This window comes from Lacerta agilis, chromosome 4 (genome assembly GCF_009819535.1).
Source record: "Lacerta agilis isolate rLacAgi1 chromosome 4, rLacAgi1.pri, whole genome shotgun sequence".
Classification (NCBI taxonomy): Eukaryota; Metazoa; Chordata; class Lepidosauria; order Squamata; family Lacertidae; genus Lacerta; species Lacerta agilis.
Window position 1 is genome coordinate 5,577,344 of NC_046315.1, and position 23,172 is coordinate 5,600,515.

The 23,172-nt window shown below is 44.2% G+C and overlaps 1 protein-coding gene across 1 annotated transcript in view; it reads right to left on the reverse strand.

Annotated features, from left to right (window-relative positions):
- CHRDL2 (chordin like 2) overlaps positions 1-7,475 on the reverse strand; it is a 34,945-nt gene extending 27,470 nt beyond the window's left edge. The window contains exon 1 of the mRNA XM_033145936.1: positions 7,400-7,475. Coding sequence (XP_033001827.1) covers positions 7,400-7,475 — 76 coding nt within the window. The remainder of the gene's footprint in view (positions 1-7,399) is intronic.
- Between the last annotated feature and the right edge of the window lie 15,697 nt (positions 7,476-23,172).

A 23,172-nucleotide genomic window follows, 5' to 3' on the forward strand; every position in this document is an offset into this window, starting at 1 on the left:
CCCACGACGGGGTGAGCTCCCGTTGCTTGGTCCCAGCTCCTGCCCACCTAGCAGTTCGAAAGCATGTCAAAGTGCAAGTAGATAAATAGGTACCGCTCTGGCGGGAAGGTAAAGGGTGTTTCCGTGCGCTGCTCTGGTTCGCCAGAAGCGGCTTAGTCATGCTGGCCACATGACCCGGAAGCTGTCTGCAGACAAATACCGGCTCCCTTGGCCTATAGACCGAGATGAACACGCAACCCCAGAGTCGTCCGCAACTTGACCTAATGGTCAGGGGTCCCTTTACCTTTACCCTTTTTATCATGTTTCTCTCAGCTGTCACGGAGAACTGCTCTGACAACATGGCCGATGGTTCAATTCAGCATAAGGCAGCTGGTATCAGCACAGGCAGATCAGCAAAGGCGGAGATACCCATCTGCGGTTGCACAGACAAATTGTGGTTGTGTTTCTCATCCAGAAAACAACTGTTTCCTCCCAGGGTGTGCCCTGCCCTCCAACACTTGTCAGGTGTGCGCTTGATTCACATTCTGTCAGATCCGTAAACACTGAGAATCAGAGGTGCTCTTCCACGAATACAGACCCTCTAAGTGTCCCTAGTTTCCAGAGACAGACCCTGATTTACAGCAGCCGTCCCGGTTTCTGATATGATCCTGAAATGTCCCGCTTTTCCTTAAGACATCCCTATTTTCATCGGAGAAACATGGAATTGTGCGACCCCTGAGCCAAGGAGATAAGTAACCATACAACTTTTAGTTGTAGGAAGCCGTAGGAAGCCGTGTTGGTCTGCCATAGTCAAAACAAAATAATTTTTTTTAAAAAAAATCCTTCCAGTAGCACCTTAAAGGTAAAGGTAAAGGGACCCCCGACCATTAGGTCCAGTCGCTGACGACTCTGGGGTTGCGGCGCTCATCTCGCTTTACTGGCGAGGGAGCCGGCGTACAGCTTCCGGGTCATGTGGCCAGCATGACTAAGCCGCTTCTGACGAACCAGAGCAGCGCACGGAAACGCTGTTTACCTTCCCGCCGGAGCGGTACTTATTTATCTACTTGCACTTTTGATGTGCTTTCGAACTGCTAGGTGGGCCGGAGCTGGGACCAAGCAACGGGGCCTCACCCCGTCGCTGGGATTCGAACCGCCGACCTGATCAGCAAGCCCTAGGCTCAGTGGTTTAACCCACAGCGCCAAAAGTGAGCATGCACACGAAAGCTCATACCAAGAACAAACTTAGTTGGTCTCTAAGGTGCTACTGGAAGGAATTTTTTTTTATTTTTTTTATTTTGTTCATACAACTTTTAGAAGACATCTGAAGGCAGCCCTGTCTAGGGAAGTTTTTTTTTTTTAAATGTTTCATACTCTGTTATGCTTTTATATATGCTGGGAGATGCCTTCACAGGGCTGCCTTCAGACGCTGATGTTTTGATTTTCCTGAAGAGCGACTGAGCAACAGGCAGATGCTCACCTGTTTGGTTTTGCAAGGAATCCCCAGGCCTGTGAGAATTGCAGGGTTCATATTTTGGAAGAGAGGGCTTTCCCCTAGCCTGCGGCACTGCTCCGGAGAGCTAATACTGATGCCATCATCCCACTGCTAGGAAGCACCTAATTTGCGACTGACACATTGACTTTCCCTCCATCACAGGTGCTGGAGTCCGCCCAACTTTCGGGGGTGTCAGGCGCACACGTATGACGTCACATGCATGACACGCACATGGGATGTCATGCGGTGGGAGAAGGCCGTGAGGCCCACCACAGTCATGGGGAATCCCTAGCTGCGGAAGGTTGCCAAAGTTTGCAGCCAGCCCTGCCTGAGTAAACATGCACAGAAACTGCCTGCAATAAAACTTCACGGCGAGTCGTCGTTTTAGCGCTCTGCATCTGTCCAGCTAATTGGGCTAATTGGAAGGAGAATGCAAGCTTAAACAAGGGGACATGGGAACCTGAACCAGCTTTAGTGACCGGGAGTGAAGAACCAGGGGCTGGTTGCTATTCAAGGCTGATTAATGTGTGTGTGACCTTGCGATATCATTGGAGAAGAATCAAAGTGCTCCTGCGGAGACTTGGATCTTGGTCCCAGCCAGGAGATCTGGGCTCAGATCCCACTGAGCAAGACATTTCTCTTTTGCTTTCAACGCCGCCACTGCCCGGCAATAAAATGAGAAAAACTTTTAAGCGTGATGGATTTCACCAAACAGCAGTTTTTGATACCCCTGTTGAGATGGTGGAAGTTGGTTTGTGAATCTGGATATCATTTCTTTCCTTGCTTATTTCCAAGGCAGTTTGCTATTTTCTGAATAATCTGACAGCACAAGGCAGCGTCCTATGGGAATAGGTAGGATTTTTCTGCTACCGACAGAAATCTACTCTGTTTTTCAACTCAACCCCGTCATCTTAATTTGTTCTGCGCAAGTGAGCTACGGAAGTCCAGTTTGCAGCAAAGCCTTGGTGATTCCTCAGAGATGGAAATCTTTACCACACTGTAGAATATTAATATTTCTTGATGTTATCCCTAAATATTTCACTTTATTATGAATCCCTAAATATTTCACTTTATTATGAATCCCTAAATATTTCACTTTATTATGAATCCCTAAATATTTCACTTTATTATGAATATTTACAGGTGAAACTTGAAAAATTAGAATATCGTGGAAAAGTCCATTTATGTAAGCAATTGTTTTCATTAGCTACTGGAGTTTAATATATGAGATAGACTCGTGACATGCAAAGCGAGATATGTCAAGCCTTTGCTTGTTATAATTGTGATGATTATGGCGTACAGCCTATGAAAACCCCAAAGTTGAAATTGTTAATTTGGGGTTCTCATCAGCTGTACGCCAGAATCATCACAATTATAACAAATAAGGGCTTGACGTATCTCACTTTGCATGTCATGAGTCTATCTCATATATTAGTTTCACCTTTTAAGTTGAATTACTGAAAGAAATGAACCTTTCCATGATATTCTAATTTTTCGAGTTTCACCTGTGTACCTATTTCTTGTTGAATTTTTCCTCTATAATGTTCTGGTATATTTTTAACTAATAGTTTCATCTTATTTTTGTTAAGTTTGAAACCTGCAACTTGTCCAAACTCTTGTATCTTCTGTATAATCCGTTCAAGTGAATTTAATGGGTCTTCTACCGTAATTACCAAATCATCAAGAAATCTTTACCACACTGTCAAAGGGAACAAACCACAATGCACAGCCTATCTCCTCCCGAGCATTCATTCCAGGTTCTTTTCTTAGGTGCACCTAGGTAAGAAACAGGTGGGTAGCCGTGTTGGTCTGCCATAGTTGAAACAAAATAGAAAATTCTTTTCAGTAGCACCTTAGAGACCAACTGTGTTTGTTCTTGGTATGAGCTTTCGTGTGCATGTTTCGACTGGGTAAGAAAATGCATCAATTTCTATAGGTGCAACTATGAGTTGGACCTGATGTCTACTGTTTCCTGGTTTGACAGAGAGCAAGGGAATTGAAGCACCTGAAGGCTGCTGTGGTCTCCAGCAGAGCTCTTCAAGCTTGGGTCCCCAGACATGGTCGGACTACAACTCCCATAATCCACAACCAACTTGGATGATGGGATTTGTAGTTGAACATCTGGGGGCTACAGGTTTAGGAAGGCTGGTCTAGAGTATGTAAAATGGCATCTACAGGACTTAAAGGGAGCAGGGGCATAGGAAAGGGGGGTGGGGGCCGTCCGCCCCAGGTGCCATCATGGAGGGGGGTGACAAATGATCAAGGAACAATTACTGCCCTACTAGGGTGGTTCATAATGAAAACTTTTTTTTAAATGCCTGCTCCAAAGGTCTTATCTTACTAGACTAGGGGTTATATAGCTACATATGAAATTTCATGCATATCAGTTAATATCTTGACCCTCCTCCACGAAAATAGTTGTTTACTTGGCCGTTTTCCAATGTCGTGAAGGCTGAAATTTCAACAAAGCACTTTCCTAGACTCTTTTCGGGCACCTGCTAAAAGCATTCTTCTTTAGGCAAGCATACCTAGATGCTTAGGAAGTTCAAATAATTTTAATCTTAACAATTTAGCTTTTGTATGTTTCAAAGTAGGATTGTTAATTTTTCTTGATTTTACTGCTGTGGTGGTTTTTTGTTTTGGTAAACCACTTGGCAGGTTTTTTAAAATAAATTTCATTAAATAAATAAACAATGAATACAAATAAAATAGCGCAAGCCAAGACGCAATCCATCCTGTAGATTTAAGTATCTGTCCGTAGTCGCCTACTTGTTATCAGAGGCTCAGAATCCACATTCCTTCGTAATAAAATATGAAATAAGGTAAAACCATTTTTGCAGGCCAAAAAATGAAATAAAATAAATCAATGGAGGGGTGACAAGAAATTTTCCCCACCGGGTACCACTTGACCTTCCTACGCCTCTGAAAGGGAGCAAGAATCATAGAACTGTAGTTGGAAGGGACCCCCAAGAGTCATCTAGTCCAACCCTTTGCAGTGCAGGACATTCAACTGAAGAATCCCTGACAGGTGGCCATCCAACCTCTGCTTAAAAAACCTTGATGGTGTATGCCATCAACCAACACAAGTGATAATGCGGAAGTCACACCACCACAGTAACAACCAGGAATACAAGATCCATACAAGATCTCAAAGTAGCTGTCTTAATACAAAGGAATTTCAAAAATAGACTGGAAAGAGAAGTTGCTGAATTGCAACTCGTTACCAAACTCAAAACCACGGAGAGACCTGGTCTGAACAAAGACATTGGATTCTCATCTCATTATACGTGACAAAGCTATCTTTAGCCATCTCACCCCTTGCTTTTTCCTGTAAGACCAATTGCAGTCGTTAACAGTTGTCAACAGGTTTTCCACACCCATCAGCCGATCCCCCATTCCCACCACCCTTCTGAGTAATACCCCTCCCCACCCTCTGACTATATATAAGGGTCTGGTGACTTCTGTTTCAGTGTATCTGAAGAAGTGTGAATGCACACGGAAGCTCATACCAAGAACAAACTTAGTTGGTCTCTAAGGTGCTACTGGAAGGATTTATTTTTTTATTTTTTATTTTGTTTTGACTATGGCAGACCAACACGGCTACCCACCTGTAACTGGAACCAAGAATACAGATACTCTCACACTCAGTCCTGATCACTGTGGGCCTCAGCATGAAAGCGAGAAGAAGCTTTTTCTGTTCTATGATTTCCTGGGGCTAACAATGTTCCTGGCGACTCATGCAAGTGAGCCAAGCCGCATAGTCCTGCTCCACAAATGTAGGGAGGAAAACCTGAGAAAGCCAATGTCTCACAATCCAATCTGACCAGGGGGGGAACCTCATCTCTCTTTCGTCATCTTAATTTTCATTTTCATTGCCCGCCGCCCCCACCCCACAACAAACAAGCTGACTCAACAACCATTTTTATTACGCATCTTCCCTATTGAGGTGATGCAGAACAGATTCCTCCTGTAAGTGAGTCAGTTCGCATACTGCCAGGGCGGGGGTGGGGGGGGGGAGGGAGAAGGGAATCCCAGAGGGCTGCAGAAAGTGACAATCTGCAATCATGTCAGAAAGTCCTCAGTGGAAACCCCTCTCAGATCCTGCCCACTGAATCTTTCCTAGTCCATTTCTATTGGAACATACATAGCAAAATAACACAACATCCTTCCTTTAAGTCTGCATTTAATCACAGAATTATGGTTGAAAGAATCATAGAATCTTAGAGATGGAAGGGACCCAAGGGTCATCTAGTCCAACTCTCTGCAATGCAGGAATCTCAGCTCAAGCATCCATGACAGGTGGCCATGCAACCTCTGCTTAAATACCTCCAAGGAAGGAGAGCCCACCACCTCTCGTGGGAGTCTGTTCACTGCTGAACAGCTCTCTCTGTCAGAAAGTTTCTCCGAATTAGTCAGAACCTCCTTTCTTGAAACTTGAAGCCATGAGTTCGAGTCCTACCCGCCAGAGCAGGAGAAAACAAGCTTGCTCCCTCTTCCATGCGACAGCCCTTGAGATATTTGAAGATGGCCTCCTATCTCCTCTCACTCTCCTCTTCTCCCGGCTAAACATACCCAGCTGCTTCAACCGTTCCTCATCAGGCTTAGTTTCCAGACCTTTGGTTGCCCTCCTCTGCACACCTTCCAGCTTGTCAAATTGTGGTGCCCAGAATTGGACACAGTATTCCAGGTGGGGTCTGACCAAGGCAGAAGAATGGGGGACTATTCTGCCTTGGTGAGAAAGGGATGGCTAGCAGCCATCAATAGCCCTCTCCTCCTCCACGAATTTCTCTAGAGCAGGGGTCAGAAAACTTTTTCAGCAGGGGGCCAGTCCACTGTCCCTCAGACCATGTGGGGGGCCGGACTATATTTTTTTTGGGGGGGGGAGTATGAGTGAATTCCTATCCCCCACAAATAACCGAGAGATGCATTTAAAATAAAAGCACACATTCTACTCATGTAAAAACACGCTAATTCCCGGACCGTCCGCGGCCCAGATTTAGAAGGCGATTGGGCCGGATCCGGCCCCCCAGGGCCTTAGTTTGCCTACCCATGCTCTAGAGCAGGCATAGGCAAATTCCGGCCCTCCAGATGTTTGGGACTACAATTCCCATCATCCCTAGCTAAGAGGACCAGTGTTCAGGGATGATGGGAACTGTAGTCCCAAACATCTGGAGGGCCGGAGTTTGCCCATGCCTGCTCTAGAGACATTCCCCCATTCTTCGTTGCAACAGCATCACCTCTGCTACAAATAGGGAGCCGAGATTGAGAGGGAAAGAGCAATTCGATTGAATCCGGTTGCATGAAACGGGCAAACCGGTGGAGATCTGACTCAGGGTGGTTGGTGCGCTCATGGCAGCGCTGTTGCAGAGGTGAGCGCCAAAAAAGTGTCATGCATGTGGCTCAAAAAAAGGGCACGATCCACCCAGATAATCTCCCTAGCACAAGCCCCAACTAAATGGCAACAACTCAAGCCATCTCTTGCTGGCTGTACCTCCCTTTGCACCGGATAGAGGCAAATCTCACAACAGACGCAAATCTAAAAATCTTAACAATATTCGCGCAGTCAAAATTGGCACGCTGAATCCTCAGGTTTATTATTTATTTATTGCGTTCATCCTTCACCTTTTACCCACCCCGCAAGGAGCTGAAAGGTAGCTGACATGGTTCCCTCTCTCTATTCAATCCTCACAGCAACCCTGCGAGGCAGGTTAGGCTGAGAAGGGACTGTGACTGGACCCCCGACCCCAGGTCACCCAGTGAGCTTCATAGCCAAACCTGGTCTCTCCCAGGTCCTTGCCTGGCACTCTAACCACTGCACACCACACCCTCCCCCAGCCAACAGATCCTCCGCCTTCCCATCTGTTCACCTGGACCTTTCTGTCTTTTTTTTCCCATTTTCCCTAAGCCTTTCCATCGCAGTTTACTTACCGGCCTCGGTTTCCAAAGTTAAATAAAGGAGCAAGCACCCCAGGGCAAAAATAACCTCTTGGACTTCTGCAGCCATTCTTCCGTTCGAGATGCGACAACAGGACAGAGGGAGGGAAAGAAGAGAAAAATGTAGATGTACCCCAATATCTATCTATCTATCTATCTATCTATCTATCTATCTATCTATCTATCTATTTGCCTCTCTTTGGAGAGTTTCTGGGCACCGGGATCGGAGGGAGCAGAGACCAGAGCTGTCAGCCTGCAGAGTTCTTCTTGGCCATCCACCTGGGAGAACAACGCTGGTCCTTTGCAGCTGTCCTGCCTGCGCAACCAGGTGCCCTGGCCTCAGCGATAATGCCTCCTTCAGGGAAAGCAAGGAACCACTGGAGCACAATTTCTAAAAAATCAGCCTTTAAAAACCTCTCTCTCCTCTCTCTCTCCCCCCCCCTTCCTAAGTTTTCTTAAGCAAAGCAGCAGGAGGGGCTGAAATCCGGAAAACTTTAACCCCTTCATTTCTGAGGCTTCTTTCTTTCTTTCTTTCTTTCTTTCTTTCCCTTCCTTCCTTCCTTCCTTCCTTCCTTCCTTCCTTCCTTCCTTCCTTCAAATTCCTGGGAGTGCACCTTACTGAAGACCTTACTTGGTCAGGAAGGCCCAACAGAGACTTCATTTCCTTAGATTCTTGCGAAAGAACAATGTTAGACAACAACTGATGGTTTCCTTCTATCGGTCCACGACAGAAAGTGTTCTCTCATACTGTATCACGGTGTGGTACGCCGGCTTGACAGCCATGGACAGAAAGTCCCTGCAGAGGGTGGTGAAGACCGCACAAGACATCACGGGCTGTCCCCTGACTCCGCTAGACGTCATCGCAGGAGACCGTTGCCTCAGAAGAGCGAGGAACATTCTCAGGGGTGACTCACAGCCTGGCCAGCACCTTTTTAATCTCCTGCCAGGAGATATAGAAGCATGATAAGCCGCACCAACAGGTTAAAGAACAGTTTCTACCAGTGAGCCGTGAGGCTGCTGAATGGAAGACAGCAACCTTGCAACTGACGTTCGGGGGTCGGTGGCCGTACGACAGCACATAGAGTGTAACAAGGACTGAGAGATTGGGGGGGGGCTTGTTTAATCTCGCTGTAAACATGTGATACAGTGACAATAAAGTATTTCTATTTTTCTATTTTGGATTCTTCGCTCGTTAAATGGCAACATCTATTCTGGTGTTTCCATCCTCTCCTCCAAGCTCTAGCCTCATGAGAAGAAACTTGGGAGGTGAAGGAAACAGTCCAGCTGGTCTATCTGCACCCTTTGGGGGAAGCATCTCGGTCATGTTGCCAGAACGGGCTCCGATGATGATAATTTTAACTTGGAGCAGTGGTTCCCAATTTTTTTTGCGGGGGGTGGGGCAACTTCCCCCTATTTGGTTCCATAAACTCATCCCCAATACGTGTTACCCTGGCCTAGAAAAAGCATCATTCAGAACTGCTGTTTGCATGACCCACGAAGGAATATAATAACACAATTAAATTAAAAGCAGTAAGAAGAAGAAGAAGAGCTTGGATTTGATATCCCGCTTTTCACTACCCGAAGGAGTCTCAAAGCGGCTAACATTTTCCTTTCCCTTCCTCTGTGAGGTGAGTGGGGCTGAGAGACTTCAAGGAAGTGTGACTAGCCCAAGGTCACCCAGCAGCTGCATGTGGAGGAGCGGAGACGCGAACCCGGTTCACCAGATTACGAGTCTACCACTCTTAACCACTACACCACACCGGCTCTCTCATAGTAACAATTAACTATGCATGTATTCATCATCCAACAAAAACTATTAAATGTAATTACTATATTTTTCCATGTATAACACGTCCCCGTGTATAAGAAACCCCCTCTTTTTTGGGGGGGCTGCCCACATTTCCTGAGCTTTTTTTTCGGTGGGAGGGGATTGCCAGGATTTCTTGAACCTTTTTGGGGGGGTTGCTGAAAATCGCTCATCCGCAGGACCGCCACAGCCAAACGCACACACATCGCCGAAGCCACCAATCGTCTGCATGCTCGCCAAAAGCCCGCCCAATTGCCGCAGCAGCCAATAGCCACTGCACCCACCAATCGCCCGCAAAAACGCCGCTGACAAACGTCTGCTCGAGGCAGTCACCAATTGCCCGTATCACCTCTCCACCATCCATGTATAAGACGACCCCCAATTTTTTGCATAATTTTTAAATAAAATAGCCTCGTCTTATACATGGGAAAATACGGTTATTCAACAAAACCGATGGACTTCAACCACTGATATTCATTTACACCTTCGCTGCCACTGCCGCTGCTGCCCCCTTGCCTCTTAAAGGTAAAGGTAGAGGGACCCCTGACCATTAGGTCCAGTCGTCTCCAACTATGGGGTTGCGGCGCACATCTTGCATTACTGGCCAAGGGAGCCGGCGTACAGCTTCCGGGTCATGTGGCCAGCATGACTAAGCCGCTTCTGGCGAACCAGAGCAGCTCACGGAAACGCCATTTACCTTCCCGCCGGAGCAGTACCTATTTATCTACTTGCGCTTTGACGTCCTTTCGAACTGCTAGGTGGGCAGGAGCAGGGACCGAGCAACAGGAGCTCACCCCGTCGGGGGGATTCGAACCGCCGACCTTCTGATCAGCACGCTCTAGGCTCTGTGGTTTAACCCACAGCGCCACCTGCGTCCACTAAAAATCCCCTGTCCCCTAGGAAGCGGTACCACCCACTTTCAGAACCGCTGAGCTAGGTGCTCTTCCAGGTCTACGATTATACGAAGGAGCGAAGGCATCTGCTCCTGCCTCCCTTATCTCTCACATCTTTGCAATTTCTTCTTAATTGGAACAAGCACAAGGGTAGCACATGGGGCCAATTCAGAGAGGCCCTGCGGACCACCCCGCAGCGGATCGGAGTTGTGCAACAGCTCGGCTCCTTTGATGGTGAACCTGTCACTTTGAAAAGATCTGCATCGACCTTGAACCCGGGATGGTTTTGGCAACCGCTCTGGATTCCTTGTTCCTCAGGCAGTACTCCTCGCTGTAATGATTACGGGTTTGGGATCCGCAGCGTGTGACTGGCACACTCCCTTCCCCAGATTCCAGCCCCCACCCTGCCCCACCTAGATGAGGCTAGGCAAGAGGCCAGCAAAAAGAGGTTAGATTCGCTGGCGATGCTCCCATTGTCAAACGCCCTGTCCTGAGATGGCCACTTGTTCTTGGGGCGAATCTGTAGATTTCAGTATCTCTCAATTTCTTGCTCTTCCAGTCTTAAATCCAGTCCTCTCCATTCTGTTTCGGGGGGGGGGGGAGAGAAGAGCCCTTGTGAAAACCCACCAGCATTTTATTAAAAATTTATTCCAACGTTTGCATGTTCGCATGCAATTTTGCAAAAACAATTGCAAACCAATTTCCCTGAACATAATGCGTTTCCACATGTTATTTCCCCTTGTACATGCATTTTTTTACGTACCCTTTACCCCTAATGTGTGCATTTCTGTACACACTGCTTGGCTGGCGAACTGCATTGGAAAATTCAGAGGAGTGCAATTTTGGGGAGGGCAGCTGTGTTTTGGTTCATCTATTGTTTCAGAAAATGTGAACTACGTAGGTTTGCCTTATTCCCTCAGGCCTTTTAAAAATTCTAATTACATTGTAAACCACCTAAAGAACTTTGTTTAGTAGACAGGATATAAATACTGTAGATCAAATAATGTTTTCTTTATCCATTTTCATGCTGTGTGGTTTTACTTTATGCTGGCTTATGACTTTTCATGCATTTTGTAAAGATGGGCAGCCTTGAAATTTAATAAATCAATAAACTCAGGATAATGGCGGCTTCTATTGAGCCAGACCGATAGCTCTAGGTCTAGCTCAGAGCTTTAAGAGCATCATAAGAGCCTGTTGGATCAGAAAAATGGCCCCCTCTGCTCCAGCACCCTGTTCTCACAGGGGCCAACCAGATGCCCCTGGGGAAACTTGCAAGCAAGATTCGAACACAGGTTCTCCTGTGGCTTCCAGCAACTGGTATTCGGGAGCATTTCTGACTCTGACTGTGGAGGCAGAGCATAGCTATCATGACTAGCAGCCATTGTCTAAAATGATTGGCAGTGGCTTTCCGGGGGTTTCAGGTAAGGGTATTTGCAAAGTAAGTGCTTTGCCACTAAGCCTTGTGTACAGGTGAAACTCGAAAAATTAGAATATCGTGGAAAAGTCCATTTATGTAAGCAATTGTTTTCATTAGCTGCTGGAGTTTAATATATGACATAGACTCATGACATGCAAAGCGAGATATGTCAAGCCTTTGCTTGTTATAATTGTGATGATTATGGCGCACAGCTGATGAAAACCCCAAAATTTAGATTGTTAATTTGGGGTTCTCATCAGCAGTATGCCATAATCATCACAATTATAACAAATAATGGCTTGACATATCTTGCTTTGCATGTCATGAGTCTAAATCATATATTAGTTTCACCTTTTAAGTTGAATTACTGAAAGAAATGAACCTTTCCACGATATTCTAATTTTTCAAGTTTCACCTCTATGATGATGTTGAACACTAGATAGAACACTAAAGGAAAAAGAAATTTGAGGGGAACAAGATCAGGCACCAATTGTGCACCATGCCATTTGGAACAGTATTGCAATTTTGATTATCAAATTAATCAGCCAAAGCTTTAGTTAACTAGCAGACCCATTTTAATTTTTGTTCAGTCGTTCAGTCGTGTCCGACTCTTCGTGACCCCATGGACCAGAGCACGCCAGGCACGCCTATCCTCCACTGCCTCCCGCAGTCTGGCCAAACTCATGCCAGTCGCTTCGAGAATACTGTCCAACCATCTCATCCTCTGTCGTCCCCTTCTCCTTGTGCCCTCCATCTTTCCCAACATCAGGGTCTTTTCCTGGGAGTCTTCTCTTCTCATGAGGTAGCCAAAGTATTGGAGCCTCAACTTCAGGATCTGCCCTTCCAGTAAGCACTCAGGGCTGATTTCTTTAAGGATGGATAGGTTTGATCTCCTTGCAGTCCATGGGACTCTCAAGAGTCTCCTCCAGCACCATAATTCAAAAGCATCAATTCTTCGGCAATCCGCCTTCTTTATGGTCCAGCTCTCACTTCCACACATTACTACTGGGAAAACCATAGATTTAACTATATGGACCTTTGTCAGCAAGGTGATGTCTCTGCTTTTTAAGATGCTGTCTAGGTTTGTCATTGCTTTCCTCCCAAGAAGCAGGCGTCTTTTAATTTCATGACTGCTGTCACCATCTGCAGTGATCATGTAGCCCATTTTAATTAGGGCTAAATTTAATCCACGATGAAGAGTGGTTTTAAGCAGGAAGGGCTGATTCCAACCGAGCCTTCGTCTTTTCGGGGAGTTTTGATGTGCAACTGCAATGAGGAATAGGAGTGGCGATAAGATATCGCAGAGGTCCTTTTCACCTGCCCAGAACATGCGGTAGACTTTTCGACTCATCAAATTGCAAGTTATGGCTCTCCCTTCAATAGTACAGAAGGGGGCTTCTCTTGTTCAAGACAGGTAAATGCAATTGTCGGGGACAAAAACAGGGGATCTGGCTGGATTTACAGCTTTGTTTTTCACCCGATGCTTAAATCCTCAATATGCAGAATGTGTTTGGAAACGGACACAGAGAGACAGACAGTGTTTCTTCCCAACTGTCCACCAAGCTGTTTCTTTCATGGGGTGAACCTGCAGAGAAAGCAAAAGGAAGAGTAAGAAACCAGAATTCAGCGGTGAAAATGCTCCAAGCTAAACATGATGCCACCCGATGTCTGAAACATTTATTTATTTTGATTTAATATATATTTTGTGTAGCAATTATCACCATAATCCTGTTGATGTCTATTCAGAGGGCAAGCCCTATTAAATGCTACAGGGCTTACTCCCAGGTAAGTGGAGCTAGGGTGGCATTCTTAGGTGACAAATCTCAACTTCAGTTAGAACAATAATTTAGAATGGTCAAAACAGCTTTGTACTGATGGCCTCGTGTGATCCGGCAGATTTTGGTTCTCTACGTTTATAACTTAGGGGCCTCTCCAGAATTTATTCCCCCCCCCCATTGTGGATTCATAATGATTTGTGCTCTTTGTGCTATTGGAGTGATCACACACAATTGTATCTTCACACTCCTACATTTGCAGTCAGTGATTATCCTGTAACCCCCCGGCTGAAATCCCGCAACTTTTTACGCCACAAATGTTCCGGTTTATTTTTGTCCCGCTTTCGTTGCGCTAGAGCTCTCCAAAGAGCGGAATTGTGCTCGCATAGGGGACGCGGGTGGTGCTATGGGTTAAACCACTGAGCCCAGGGCTTGCCGATCAGAAGGTCGGCGGTTCAATTCCCCGCGACGGGGTGAGCTCCCATTGCTTGGTCCCTGCTCCTGCCAACCTAGCAGTTCGAAAGGTAAACGGCATTTCCGTGAGCTGCTCTGGTTTGCCAGAAGCAGCTTAGTTATGCCGGCCACATGAACCGGAAGCTGTACGCCGGCTCCCTCGGCCAGTAAAGCGAGATGAGCACCACAACCCCAGAGTCGTCCACGACTGGACCTAATGGTCATGGGTCCCTTTACCTTTAGGGGAAGTGATGCAGAACAAACTCTACTAGAATAAACCCACCAGTGATGTACTGTTACTATTGTGTCAAGAACATATTGCGAAATGCATCCCCAATAAAATACCAGTCGGGGGGGCGGGGGCTGGAGAGAAGGTTGGATCCAGACTAATGGTCCAAATCATGCCTACAGAAGCAAGTCCCACTGAATTCAGTGGGGCTTCCTCCTAGGTAAGTGGAATGACGATTGAAATGTGAGGGAGCTATGAGACATTCAAGTTAGTGTTTTGTTATGTTTTCGTATATGCTGGAAGCCGCCCAGAGTGGCTGGGGTAACCCAGTCAGATGGGTGGGGTATAATAATAATAATAATAATAATAATAATAATAATAATAATAATAACAACAACTATTGAGGCTCTTTAAGTTTCAGGATCCACCAGAGGACACTAGGGAGAAGAGAACTAACTGTGGTTGGCATCCCATTTTGAGGGGTATAAAACACAGCAGTTTGCCAGGTGTGATAAAAGCGAGCAAGAGGCGCCATGATAGAAATCCGTAAAATTAGGCCTGGCATGGAGAAAGTGAATAGAGAATTATTATTTTTATCCCTCTCTCATAACACTGTGTTATGAGCCAGTGTGGTGTAGTGGTTAAGAGCCAGTGTGGTGTAGTGAGCCAGTGTGGTGTAGTGGTTAAGAGTGGTAGACTCGTAATCTGGGGAACCGGGTTCGTGTCTCCGCTCCTCCACATGCAGCTGCTGGGTGACCTTGGGCTTGTCACACTTCTCTGAAGTCTCTCAGCCCCACTCACCCCACAGAGTGTTTGTTGTGGGGGAGGAAGGGAAAGGAGAATGTTAGCCGCTTTGAGACTCCTTCGGGTAGTGAAAAGCGGGATATCAAATCCAAATAACACTGGAACTCATGGACATCCATTGAAGATGAAGGTTGGAAGATTCGGGGCAGAGAAAAGAATGGACTTCTTCACGCGGCGCGGCGTTAAACTGTGGAACTCCCTGCCACATGAGGCAATGATGGCCACCAACCTGCATGGCTTTAAAAAGAGAAGATTGGACAAATTTATGGAGGATGAAAGGGCTATCGGTGGTTACTGGCCACGATGGCTATGCTCTGCTTTCGCGGTTGGAGGAAGAAATGGATCTGGATATCAGTTGCTAAAAACCATGGGAGAGGAGAGTGCTCTTGTGTTCGAATCCTGCTTGCCGGGTTTCCCATAATGGGCATCTGGTCGACCACTGTGAGAACAGGATGAATAGGGCCATTATTAGGTTATTTGGTTTTGGTTTGGGTTTTTTTTACAAAATGTATTGATTTTTTTTTAAAAAAATTACCTAATACAGTGTTGCCTTCCAAGACAAATACTGGTAATTTTATTGTTTTGTTCTCTGTAAATCACTTTGAGGGTTTTTTGGGGGGGGACACTATTTTGGGGTGTGTGTGAACGAATTCCTATGCCCCACAAATAACCCAGAGGTGCATTTTAAATAAAAGCACACATTCTACTCATGTAAAAACACGCTGTTTCCCGGACCGTCCGTGGGCTGGATTTAGAAGGCGATTAATGGCGGTATATAAAATTTAATAAATAATCAATTTAACAAATAACAACAACAACAACTGTGACTGTGTGGCGGGGATCGTTGTTTTATTATTATTGTGTCATGCATTTTGTGGTTTTTCATGTTGTAAACTCTCCTGTGATCTTTGGGTGAAGGGTGGTATAGGAATTTAATAAATAGTAAAAAGAAAGAAAGAAAGAAAGAAAGAAAGAGAAAGAAAGAAAGAAAGAGAAAGAAGGAAAGAAAGAGAAAGAAGTAAAGAGAAAGAAAGAAAGAAAGAAAGAAATAAAGAAAGAAATAAAGAAAGAAAGAAAGAAAGAAAGAGTATGAAGGAAGGATGGAAGGAAGGAAGGAAGGAAGGAAGGAAGGAAGAAAGAAAGAAAGAAAGAAAGAAAGAAACTTTCATTACACATCTTTAGGGACTGGGGGGAAATATTTCCGTATAACCAGGCCTTTGGCTGATTAACATTATATCACCTTTTAAATGTGGGTTTTTTTTGGGGGGGGGTATTGGTTCATTTTGTTTTATTATGTATTTCCCCCTATTTTGTAGTTTCGTGTTGCGAACTGCCTTGTGATGTTTAGATGAAGGGCAGTATACAAATTTAATGTATTATTATTATTATTAGTAGTAGTATTGACCCTATGAAGGCAGCTGGAACTACGCACAAGATTTTAAAAAAATGAAGACTCGGACTAGACTACCCTACAATTAGACTCTTTCAAACAGAGGCCTGCCCTTTCTTTAGTAGGACACCCATCCACCCTATGATTATAAGCATTCAGAGTTGCTAACTATGTAAATATTAAAGGGGAACTAATACTTGCTATCCTGATCTCCATTGATCTCCATGTCAATTAACACTCCAGTTGGAACAATTGTATTTCTGGTCAACAGAGACATCTGCTGGGAACTGTGGTGGAATGCATGCTGTTTACACATGGATTTTCATTCACACCTTTGGTACATTTCTATAAATTAAAATATCAGATATAAGAACATAGGAGTAGCCTGCTGGATCAGGCCAATGGCCCATCTAGCCACCCTGTAGAAAACTAGCATGCGGGAACCAGGAACTGGTTTCACCAGTTTATTATTTTTTAAAAAAAAAGATGAAAAGGGAAATTATTTTCACGAGATAAATTTAACTCTACTGACTTTGTCTCACCACGTGGAAAACAGACACAGCTGTGAACTTTAAACTGGACCTTTTACTTGAGATCTAATTTCTAGATACAACAGAAGCAGAAGAGAAAAGAAAAGTGAAAGGGAGATTAAATAGATTACTCAGGAGTAGACCATTGAGCTTTCTGTTCTTGGGTGCACAAACCATACAGTGACTGGTTTTCCCTCAGTAAGGTGGGAGTTTATTACGGGCTGTCGCATATTCCAACATGTTTTTGGATGGGAACCGGAATGAGGAAAGGATTTGATGGTGGAGCAGATGAGAAAGGGGTGTAGGGATGTCTGTACTGCTATTCCATCAATTTTTTTGCTTGCACAAAATAGCAGCTCATTTTTGATTGCTTAGAGTGGAAATACCTATTAGCAGTACTAACTAGCATGAAATTTGGCCCCAACTTCCTACAAACCCTCAAACAAATATACTCCCAAGCCTCAGCAAAATGCAGAATTAACAATATGGACTCAAACACCATCAAAATCCAAAGAGGCACAAAACAAGGATGCCCACTGTCTCCCTTCCTATTTATCCTGGCTCTGGAGCCCCTAGCAACCCGAATTCTAGCAGCCACAGACATCAAAGGAGTGGAAATAAAAGGCAGAACCTATAAATTAGGGCTCTTTGCAGATGACCTAATGGTCACAACACCAGAACCCTTAAACACAGCAACCTCCCTAATCAGAGAACTCAACACATTTGCAACGGTGTCAGGCCTACAAGTAAATTTTGCAAAATCAGAAGCCGTGTGCTTCAACACCCCTCCTCACATCCAAAGAGAACTCACTAATATCTCCAAGATAAAACTCTGTCACACCAAGTTCAGATATCTAGGGGTACAAATAATCAAAAACCTCAATAAATTATACCTCCACAACTACAAGCCACTGTGGCAACAAATAAACAAAGACCTAAAGAGATGGAGCAACATGAATTCCACTCTTTCAGACAAAACAGCCATGACCAAAATGATCGCCCTCCCAAAACTAACCTACCTGTTCCAAACCCTCCCAATTTGGATTCCCCCAACCCAACTCCGTAGATGGCAAAGAAAACTACACTCTTTTATCTTCCCACACACAAAAAAACAAGAATAAGCACCAAATACCTGCACCTCAGCCATAAAGAAGGCTGATCGCCGAAGAATTGATGCTTTTGAATTATGGTGCTGGAGGAGACTCTTGAGAGTCCCATGGACTGCAAGAAGATCAAACCTGAGCCCTGAGTGCTCACTAGAAGGACAGATCCTGAAGTTGAGGCTCCAGTACTTTGGCCACCTCATGAGAAGAGAAGACTCCCTAGAAAAGACCCTGATGTTGGGAAAGATGGAGGGCACAAGGAGAAGGGGACGACAGAGGATGAGATGGTTGGACAGTGTTCTCGAAGCTACTAACATGAGTTTGGCCAAACTGCGAGAGGCAGTGAAGGATAGGCGTGCCTGGCGTGCTCTGGTCCATGGGGTCACGAAGAGTCGGACACGACTGAACGACTGAACAACAACAACACCTGCACCTCCCCACCTCAGAAGGAGGATGGGGAATCCCCAACATAGAAGCATGCCAACCAAATACGCCATATTATCCCATATATACTAGAAGATGAGACAAAACAATGGATACACTTGGAGAGGGACACAATTGAAAATATCTGCACCACAGCATACCTACTCCTTCCAAACAAACTAAGAAAAATCCCCACAACACTTAACAGGTACACACAAACCATGTTCAAAGCATGGAAAACAGAAACAGGCAAACTATCCCCAACCCCATCCCCACTAATTCCCCTGGCCTACCACCCATTATTCCACCATGCAGCACAAAACCTCAAAATAAAAAACTGGCAAACCAAAGGCCTATATCGCCTAACAGACTTTTATAAAAACAACAAACCTTTGTCAACACAGGAAATGCAGGACAAACTAGAAGACACCCAAATACCCTGGTTAGCACAACACCAATTACATGCCCTCTTAAACAATCCAGCAGTAAAATCAGATGGTATCCGCAATATACAAAATACTACTTTGTCCTAGAAGCTCCCTAGAGGTTGAAGTGCCAAGAAGATTCCACCTAAACATTAGGAAGAACTTCCTGACAGTGAGAGCTGTTCGGCAGTGGAATTTGCTGCCAAGGAGTGTGGTGGAGTCTCCTTCTTTGGAGGTCTTGAAGAGTCGGACACGACTGAACGACTGAACAACAACAACAAAAAGCGGAGGCTTGACAGCCATCTGTCAGGAATGCTTTGATGGTGTTTCCTGCTTGGCAGGGGGTTGGACTGGATGGCCCTTGGGGTCTCTTCCAACTCTAGGATTCTATGATTCTAAGCTGTCTCTTGCCTGCTATGTCAGAGCTGAAATCACTTGCTGAATCATGATCCCCACGTTACAACAGGAGGGCAACCCACAAGTACCCAACATCATGTCACACCCTGCTTCTTTGTGAGAATGGAGATAACCAGCTAATACTTCTATTCTCTGTTTCCATTTATACCATTTCATACTATTTTATACTGTAATGGCAGCACATGTTCAATATTGGCATGTTGGCTCCAGTGCTGTTCGCGCTGTCAAAAACTACACAAGGCAGCAAAAAGTGAGCAGCCCTGGATCAGGCCCATAGCCCATCAGTTCAGCAACCTGTTCTGGTCAGCCAGCTACCCATAAGGGAAGCCCACAAGCAAGATGTGAGGGCAGGAACTCTCTTCCATCATCATTCCCCAGCAACCTGTAATCAAATGTCATGAATGACCTCCATCAATTTGTCTGATCTCCTTTTAATTCATCTGAGCTGGCAGCCATTGCCTCTTTTGCGGAAGCAAATCCCATAGTTGAACTGTGCAGTAAATATTTCCTTTCATCTGGAGTGGACTTACCAAAATCACAAAAGAACTTGTTTATGTATGCAACTACGGCTGCACGGACCTTATTAGCACAATATTGGAAAGAAGAAGGTCTCCCAGCTGAAGAAGATTGGCAAGTTAAATTAATGGAATATGCTGAAATGTCAAAACTGACAATGAAATTAAGAGGAAGAGACGACAACAAATTCAAGGAAGAATTGAAGATGCTTATTGCACATATACCGGAACACTGTACATATTTTTTTAGAATTTTTTTAGGTTTTAGAATTACTTGTAATTTTTTTATGCTCGGATAATAAGCAATTTAAATAAGATCTTAAAGATCTTAAACTGAGCAATAGACATGCAGTACATTGGTAAATAATGGAACCAAGGAAGGGACTAGATGGAAGGGAGGGAGGGAGGGAAGTCAATTTGTTTTGTTTTGTTTTGTTTTGTATTTGTATTGTTATTGTTTTTATTTTTGTTATATTTGGGAAATTATTGATTGCTATTTTTTAAAAAAAATTCCTTTCACCTGTCATGAATCTCCCACCGTTCAACCTCAATGGATGGCCTCAAGTTCTGATATTATGACAAGGGGAGAAGAACATCTCTCTGCTCTGTCCATCGTTTTAACCACCGTGTATAATTTGTACATCTCAGGCACGTCTTAGGGCTGCTATACATCCAGATTTCCCCAGACATTACCAGGATTTCAAAGGCGGGATTGACGTCTGGGGGGAATTTCCAAAAGGCAGGGCATTGCCCCAATTTGGGGGGGGGTTCCTAAAAAAAACTTTTGGGGTTTTCCTGGTTTTAACTTTTTGAAATACGGCGCCCTAGATGTCCCCCCTTGCTTGTCTTCCTTCTAAAGTGCTCCAAAGACTCAACCTTTGCTCATATGTGCAGTAGCTCTTCAACTACATGAGATTCATCTACTTGAGACCCTGGGAAGTGAGGTGAACCCTTAAGAATGTATCTGAAGAAGTGTGCATGCACACGAAAGCTCATACCAGGAACAAACTCAGTTGGTCTCTAAGGTGCTACTAGAAAGAATTTTCGATTTTGTTTTGCCTTAAGAATGATGAGAGCTTAACCAGGAAGGGAAAACCGGAGGAAGTCCCATTAAGATGTTAAGAAAATTAGATAAAAATAGTATATTTTATTGTTGTGTTTAGCTGTTTATGTTATGTTTTCCTTTTGTTGTTGTGTGTTTCTTTTGTTATATTGGATAAAATGAATAAAAATTATTATTAAAAAAAGAATGAGAGCTCAAGGAACTCACAACTTCTTAATGAGGGGGAAAATAGGGACGGTGAGTTACCTGGAACAGGTATTTCCAGAAAATAGAGACTGTCCCTGGTAAACAGGAAGGGTTGAAACATATTATTACATGCACCCCACTTCTACAAGTATTGGAAACAGCCCCAGGGGCACAGCATGTGGCCATGTTGGGTTTGCCAGAGCTTCGGGTCTTAAGGTGATGAAGAGTAGTGTTTCACACCAACCCATCTCTACAAGCGGTGTGAGATGCCAGGGTTGTTTCCATTGGGAAAATCGAGGCACTGCGTTTTTGTCTTTTTTAAATCAAGCATATAAGTTCAAATAAATAAATAAAGCCCAGGGCCTTCTCAGTAGTGGCACCAAACTGTGGGACTGTCCAGCTAGTGCTCTGCCTACCATTAGAAAAGAAAAATTGGTATTTATATTTATGTATCGCCCAATCGCAAAATATCTGGAATGTGTGCACAGCAATATTTTTAAAAAAAAACATTAAAAGCCGTGCAGAAAAATCTGCAAAATGGCTGGGTACCGGAAAAAATGGTTTCAAGCCACTGTTGTATAGGCTTGTGGGCATAAATAAGTCTTGATGAAGCTTTTGACATGTGAAAGTCAAAAGCGAGGAAGCATCAGGAAGCCACAAAGAGATGGATCTTGTCCTTTTGTTGCATTGGGCAAAAGGCCCTTCTTCTGAGCTATGCCAATAAAACTCAGAGACTAGAGGAGCTAGGAGTCCATTTTGTTTTCTTTATTGCAAAGCAATAAGGGTTACAGTCGAATCATTTTCGCAAGCCTGCAAACCCGCCCAAAGGTCTGGGCAGGGGTATTTATAACATTTCCGACAAAGCATTTCAATTTAACCAATCATATTTCATTACCTCATTTCAGTTTAGTACGCATGTACATTACCTAATCTAATACGCATGCGCAATAAGCATTGTTAACTAAACCTTGATTCTCAGAGATTGTTACATTTTCGTTAGTTTGCGTGCATGGGAATCTGTGTTAGGCCTTTGTTCTATGTATCAACCTATGTTCTAGCTTATGAATGTGATTGGCGTATTTGCTGTCCTTCGTTCCCTGTAGGGAAGGTCTCATGCCAAATCATCTGTTTCCTTAAAGCAACAGGTTACCATAACATTTCTATTATAAGCATATTCAATGATTTATTGGGGTTCACATCATCATATTCATTGTGGCCCCTTTGGGCCACTGCTACACTTTGAGCTCCCTGGAAATTTAATTCAGAACCAGAGATTTTTATTTTAAAGTCCACATGGACTGGACTGTTGATCTGAATCGGACGGATGCTTCAGATGCTTTCAATTGTGGCTACTATTCAATACACACACACACACACACACACACACACACACACACACACACACATATACTGATATTTATAGTTGGTGTGTGACAGACTATACATTATAAACAGGAAAAGTGAAACAAATAGGGAGCTGGCCTGAGAAGCAGTGTTTTATATACAAGGTGAGTCCTTTAAAAGAGGCCCCGTGGATACATAGTACACATGTTCCAAGGGGCCTCTTTTAAAAGACTCACCCTGTATAGGCCTATACTGTATATAAAAAAATCAGAAACTAGGACAGCTTCTGTAAATCAGGGACGTCCCTGGCAAAAAGAGAGCCTTGGAGGCTCTGAGGAGGCGGGTTTGAGTTTGAGACTTTATATCACACCCAACTACACACAACGTGTGCTATATAATCGCGTTGTTTTTGTAAATATCTGTGAGTTTTGTTTTTTTTCAAGATTGTAAAGTCGTTTATTTTGTGAAACAAGGGAATGAATGTAAAAGTCAAAGAGGTTCAGAGTGAGTCTGGAAAATACATACAACTTGCAAGGCATAAGGAACTGAGGAATCCTCAACACAGAACTAGCTCAACAGGTGATACCTGCCACTGCTGGGGGATTGAATCTATAAAATATTTTTCATTTATCCTCTGAAAATAAAATTATACACAGAGGCATTCAGAGACTGGTAGCACTGTGTGGCTTGTGACAAGAGGAAAGTATTCAGTCAAGCCTGTTCAGTGCCTAGAAACTTAGTGGCCCAGAATAAGGGGAGAAAAACAAAATAAAACTTGTATTTCTACTAAAAGAGGGTTTAAAAAAAATGAAAAGTTGCTTAGGAAAACCAAACTGATACCTGGTTTTACATTAGCATGGACATGTGTGGAAAGGACTTGCTATTAAATAATGCGGTTGGAGATATTATCATTCTTAGAGCTTCTTTTATCCCAATATGACAGTGCTTTATATGTGCTCATATAGCAAAGGGGCAAATTAGAGATGAAGCAGA